Source organism: Callithrix jacchus, chromosome 1, assembly GCF_049354715.1.
Source record: "Callithrix jacchus isolate 240 chromosome 1, calJac240_pri, whole genome shotgun sequence".
In the NCBI taxonomy this organism is placed as follows: Eukaryota; Metazoa; Chordata; class Mammalia; order Primates; family Cebidae; genus Callithrix; species Callithrix jacchus.
In genome coordinates this window covers 214,299,146-214,305,518 of record NC_133502.1, presented here as the reverse complement: position 1 = coordinate 214,305,518, position 6,373 = coordinate 214,299,146, and the positions used below count along the sequence as shown (strand labels likewise).

General features: G+C 47.5%; 1 protein-coding gene across 6 annotated transcripts in view; it reads left to right on the top strand.

The window, feature by feature from the left end:
• Positions 1 to 689: 689 nt before the first annotated feature.
• The window catches only part of ATXN10 (ataxin 10), a 174,567-nt gene continuing 168,883 nt past the window's right edge, over positions 690 to 6,373 (top strand). For all 6 annotated transcript variants that reach the window (XM_035273342.3, XM_035273336.3, XM_035273323.3 and 3 more), the window contains exon 1: positions 690 to 1,032. In XM_035273342.3, coding sequence (XP_035129233.1) covers positions 917 to 1,032 — 116 coding nt within the window. In that variant the 5' untranslated portion in view covers positions 690 to 916. The remainder of the gene's footprint in view (positions 1,033 to 6,373) is intronic.

Sequence of the window (6,373 nt, the reverse complement as noted above, 5' to 3'; positions counted from 1 at the left end):
CTTCAGCCTTAGTAGGGGGAGCCTCTGCCTGGCCTCCTTCACTCCCGAGCCCTTCACCAGCCTCCTCCCAAGAGGGTCCCCTCCACCCAGAACCTCCTCCCTAGGGGAGATCCCTCTGTCTGCGGGGCCCCCTCCCATAGGAGGGCCCCTCTTTCTCAGGGTGAACCTCTGTCCCTGATACCTGCTCCCAAGACCGAGACCCAGTTACGACCCCACCCCACAGGCCCCTCCCTTCCCCCCGGGATCCCCTCCGCTGGGGGAGACCCCTCTATCCTCGGGCCCCATCCCATAGGACGCGCCCCTCTTTCTTAGGGTGAACTTCGGTCTTGAATACCCGCTCGCAAGACGGAGACCTCTTCCCTGCTGGGATCCCCTCCCCTGGGGGAGACCCCTTGGTCCGCGGGCCCCCCTCCCATAGGACGCGGCCCTCTTCCTCAGGGTGAACCTCTGTCCCTGGTACCCGCTCCCGAGACCGACACACTGTTACGGCCCCCTCAACCCGGGCCCCTCACCCTGGCGTTCCCTCCCCTCGGAGGAGCCCTATCTGCGACCCCTCCCAGTTAATCACCCCCCGCATCCCTCCCCGCCCTCACACAGCACTTCCGCCGCGCCCCCTCCCCTCAGGCGGGACTTCCGCCGCGCCCCCTCCCCTCAGGCGGGACTTCCGCCCGCGCCCCCTCCCCCGCGGCGCCGTCCCCTCCTCCCGCCTGGGGCGAGCCTGTGCTCAGCCTCGAGCTCTCCGGCCGCGGCGCAGCTTCAGGGTCACGCGGGCTGCAGCGGCGGCGGTGGTCGGGGCTGTGCAGGGCGTGTCCTCCTTTTTCCTCGCTCTCCTCCTCCCTCCTCGCCAGCCTCCTCCTCCCTCCTCCTCGCCTTCCTCCTCCTCTTCGTCAGGCTCTGCAGAGCTGCGAGCGGCAAGATGGCGGCGCCCAGACCGCCGCCTGCCCGGCTGTCGGGCGTCATGGTACCGGCGCCCATCCAGGACCTGGAGGCCCTGCGCGCGCTCACGGCGCTCTTCAAAGAGCAGCGGAACCGGTAACGAGCCCGGCGGGGGGCTGCCCGGGGCGGGGGAGGTCGGCCGGGACTTCCGCGGCGGCCCGGCCTAGGCCCAGGCGCCGCCCCCTCCTCGTTGGAGACGCGGAGGGCGAGGACTGCGCGGGCTGCCGGAGCGCCACCCAGGCCTCCCGACTCCCAGGCACCGCCTCGTCCTGCCAGTGCTGTTGACCCAGCACACGCTTAGGCCGCCCGTGTCAGGCGCGAGGGCTGCGCCAGGCCCTGCTGCGAGCAAGACCCACGCGACCCCGCGAGTCATAGAGCGTGTGTTTTAGCGGGGGCGACGCGCGTCGGGGGCGTGGGAACTGCACCGTTGTGGGGATGCGGGTCTGTTAGCGTGGAGTTGGGACCGACACCCCTTCCTCCTGGGCGGCGGAGCCCAGGCTGCGCCATCCCCTCTGGGGGCAGCGCTCTGTGCGGCGTGGAAGAACACGGGCCTGGAGACACCGGTCCGGTCCTGATGCCACTGAGGGGCAGTGGGCGGTTCCCCGTGTGCCAGCCCTCGTGCTAGGTGATGGGGTGGGAAATGGGAAGTCCTTGCTCTCTCCTGTGCTAGTACGTACAAGGTAACATACAGCTGCGGGGGTATATGTGCAAAGAGCGGACGGAGCATTGACCAAAGAAATACTCAGACTTGGGCCGGGCGCGGTGGCTCACGCCTGTAATCCCAGCACTCTGGGAGGCCGAGGCGGGTGGATCACGAGGTCAAGAGATCGAGACCATCCTGGTCAACATGGTGAAACCTCGTCTCTACTAAAAATACAAAAATTAGCTGGGCATGATGGTGCGTGCCTGTAGTCCCAGCTACTCGGGAGGCTGAGGCAGGAGAATTGCCTGAACCCAGGAGGCGGAGGTTGCGGTGAGCCGAGATCGCGCCATTGCACTCCAGCCTGGGTAACAAGAGCAAAACTTCGTCTCAAAAAACAAAAACAAAAACAAAAAATTTAGACTTGAATTGGTCTAGGTGATACTAGAGGACTTCCTCTCTTTAAACTAGACATCTGGTCTGAGCACTAACTTTCCCTCAAATCACAGTGGGAAATGTGGAGCTGCTGAAGGAATGCCATTAATAAAAGTCCCTGGTACTGGTCCATGAGCCTTTGGGGGAGATGCATTTATTGATTTAATGCTTAGGCATATCTGTACCGTGATAGACCCTCCTTTTAGTTAATAACCCAGTCATCAACCTGCTATGAAACAGCAGGTGCTGAACACCTGCTATGAAACAGGTTTTTTGTTAGGGGCTGAGGGTGCAAAGGTGAATGATGTGATCCCTTTTATCAAGTATATTTGGGAAATTGTTAAATAAACACATTGTAATGGAAATCTGTGCAAGAGGTGGTGGCAGAGGGGAACGTGTGGATCTGTTGGAAGATTGGCGAGCCAGGAGAGGCTTTAGGATTATTTCAGGTGCGTGGGGTATATAGATGAGAGGACTGGAAGAAGGAACAGTGTCTGCAAAGGGGCCATATGTTGATTTTGCAAAGCTGATGAGACAAAGTAACATAGATTAGGTTTCTGGTACAGAGGAGACGTTTATTCAAACATCAGTTCCCTTTTTGTAACTTGAAGAAAATCCAAGCCCCTGAGCCGGTTTAGAAGACACTTCTTGACTGTCTCTTGTGAGGGAAGAAGTTTCTTATCTTGAAAACGGGATGATGGTAGCCACTTTGAGGGATTATTGTGAGGATCTGTAATATGTGTAGCACAGTGGTTTATACATAATATATGCCATTTATTTAGGACCTGTTATTAAAATATAATAAGGTTATAAGTGACCAAGAGCCCATTTGTGTTGAATCTCCTGTCTTATCAAAAACAAAAGTTGAAGCTATTTCTGGAAGACAGTTCTAATTTTGGGGTTTTCAGAGAAAGGGATCTCAGGATCTCATTACCATTTTAGCAACCCCCAAGTAAAAGGAAATTCTTATATCTCATTGTGGTGATTTTAAATATACTCACAAATTCTTTGACACTCTGACCTTCAAGTGGAGGAAGTTAATTCTTTTCTCCTTGAGTGTGGGCTGAACTTAGTGACTTGCTTCTGAAGAGTGGAATATGTCAGAAGTGACGGTGTGTGAATTCTCAGACTAGGTCATAAAAAGGATTGTAGTTGCCTTTTTGCTAGCTCTTTCTGGGATCGCTCACGCTGACTAAACCAGCAGCCATGGCAGGAGGATACTCAAGCTCCATACGCAGAGAGCTGCGGTGAGGAGTTGAGGCCTCCTGCGACAGCGATGTGTTGCACCACCTTGGAAGCAGGTCCTCTCAGCCCCAGTAACATCCTCATCCTCATGAGACACCCTAAGCCACTCAGAACTGTGCGACATCATGTTATTGTTTTAAAAATGCTAAATTCGGGCTAATTTGCTATATAGCCATAAATCATTAATACACCAGTCTAAATTCTCCATGCTCTGTATTAAATGCATTCTGTAACCCACTTCTTAAACAGTGTCTTGGTCGGTAAAATTATTAAAACATTGTATATGGTCATATAATGTCAGTATTAAGATATTCCTCGGTTATGTCTTCTCTGTGTAAGGTAATTCTTTTTTCTCACATTTGTTTTATACTTTTTGTTTAATGTAGATATTGGTGTAATTCACATTTGCTTAACAAGTTGTCTTGCTGTGAGTCTTTGCAAGTCATGTTAAATTCTTTCTGAATAAGTAAAACAAATACATTTAAAATTCTATTTTAGTTGTTCTTTTATCTTTCTGTTTGTTTGTTTTGTTTTCAGAAGGGGCCTCACTTTGTTGTCTCAGCCGGAGTATATTTTTCTAGAGAAGGGGTCTCACTATGTTGTTCAGGCTGGTCTCGAACTCCTGGCCTCAAGTGATCCTCCTGTCTCAGTCTCCCAAAGTGTTGGGATTACAGGCATGATCCACCGTGCCTGGCTAGTTGCCTTTATGATGCATCTCTGAGGGCTGATTCAGACCCCACAAAGTGTAGAGTGAGGCGAGATTGGTTGTCATTCTCCATCTTGTGCTGTTCATTAAGTAGCCACAGCTACATATAGCTACTTAATTAATTGAAAATAAGTAAAATTAATATTTTAGTTCCTTAATTGCATTAGCCATATTTTTTAATTTTTAATTTTCTTATCATATTTGTAGACACGGTCTCATTCTGTTGCCCAAGCTGGAGTCCAGTGGCACGATTGTAGTTCACTGCAGCCTTGACTTCTGGGCTCAAGCAATCCTCCTGTCTCAGCTTCCCCAGTAGCTGGGACTACAGGTGCACACACTATGCCCGGCTAATTTTTTTGTTTATTTTCTGTAGAGATGGGGTTCTCGCCATGTTGCCCAGGCTGGCATTAGCCATATTTTAAGAGCTCAGTGGCAACATGAAATTGTGACAGCACAGGTATAGAATATTTCCATCATCACAGAAAGTTCTGAAGATAGTGCTGTTCTGTAATTTATTGTTTTCTATAGGGGAGATTGTGTTCTGACGAGTATTCTTGAAATAATGGAACATTTGGATACGTTTCTATAAATTCATCTCTTAAACTAATACCTCATTGCTCCTCCACCTGATAAGCTTCTTGAATAAAGTGGGCACGTCACATTCACTGTATGCCTGGCATCTAGCATAGAGTCGATAGTGACGGATGCTTAAGTTTCTTGTGGAGTTGCCGCTATTTCTGTAGCTTATGACTCGCTGTGCTTGCCTGGTCTGTTTGCCACTTGGACAGTAATTTCTTTTTCAGCTTCTATCAGTATAGCTTGTTTTTTCTCTTTTAATCTGTTTAGACAAAATGAGGTTTTTCTTGGTGTCTAATTTAAAAATTAAAAAAAAATAAATTCAGGCCAAAAGGTTTAAAAAAAAAAATGAAAAGGCAAGTCCTGGACTTAGAGAAGTATTTACAATATGTATGACAAAGCAGTTGTTTCAGAATATATAAAGATCTCTTGTAACCTAATAAGAAAGACTCCTATCACTCAGTTTAAAAATTGGGCAAAAAAGTCTGTGCTTTACAAAGGGAGAAAAATGCAGGCCGGTAAACATATGATAAAGTGCTCCAAATCGTTAGTCATTAGGGAATGCAGTTAAGACCACAGTGAGAGACTGCTGCATACTATATAGGATGGCTGTTATCAAAAAACGGAGAACAACAAGTGTTGTTGAGGATATGGAGATAGGGAACCCTTGCGTGTTGCTGGTGGACATGTAAAATGGGGCTGCCACTATGGAAAATAATTTGGTGGGTCCTCAAAAAGCTAACCATAGAATATGGCCAAGCAGTTTTACTCTTAGGTATATAGCCGAAGAAAATGAAAAAGGACAAATGTATGGTTCTGTTTTTATGAAATACCTAGAACAAACTTGTAGAGACAAAGTGGATTAGAGGTTACTAGGATTTGGAGAGGGGGGAAATGGGGGAGTTTCTGCTTCATGTTTACAGAGTTTACATTTGGGTGTTAAAAAATTTTGGAAATGGAGGTGATAGTTGTACACATTGTGACTATCATTAAAGCCACTGAACTGTAGACTTACAATGGACAAGATGACAAATGTTATGTTGTATGTGTATTTCACCACAGGTACAACAGTTACTGTAGCAAAATCCATTTAATCGTACACTTTAAATGGGTGACTTGTATGCCATGTGAACTCTTATCTCAATAGTGCTGTTACAGACAAAACCAAAATAAGCTACCTCTGTATGCCTGTTAGAATGGCTGCAATGAAAATGGCTGACCACTGAATTTTGGTGGGCCTGTGAAGCTATATATTTACAATGAAAAAAGTCACATTGTTTGGAGTGGTGGGGAGGTGTTTAAAGTATGAGCTCTTCCCTCACTGCTATTTTTGTTTAGTGATAAAATAGCATTTTATGTATCCTTTTCCCTACTCAATAGTGCTTTTCTTGAAAGCAGAGACTTGGTGTTTCTTAGCAGGGTGCCTGGTCCATTTTGGATACTTCGTAAATGTTGAACTGAACTGAATAGAGCAGTGAGGAGCTACTGCAGTAGCTCCAATGAGCTGATCAGTAATTACTCAAATTACTGCCGTGCTATTGATTTACTTTCCTATGTAATTCATTCATTGAATCATGGCACGCATGATATATGTGAGATCTGTGCTTGGTGCTGCAGCTGTGGTCCGTGTGATAAAATGAACTACGTGCAGCTTACTTTGAATTACTAACAGGAATAGCTCAAATGCTACTATTAAATTTAATAAATTTGTAATTTGTTAAAAATATGTAGTTGGAATTTATATTTACAACATAAATCTGTAAATTTGTAAGTATAACTGTCTTAAGCCTCCATTTCTTTGCTTATACACACACTCCTGATTTTCCCTCATAGTT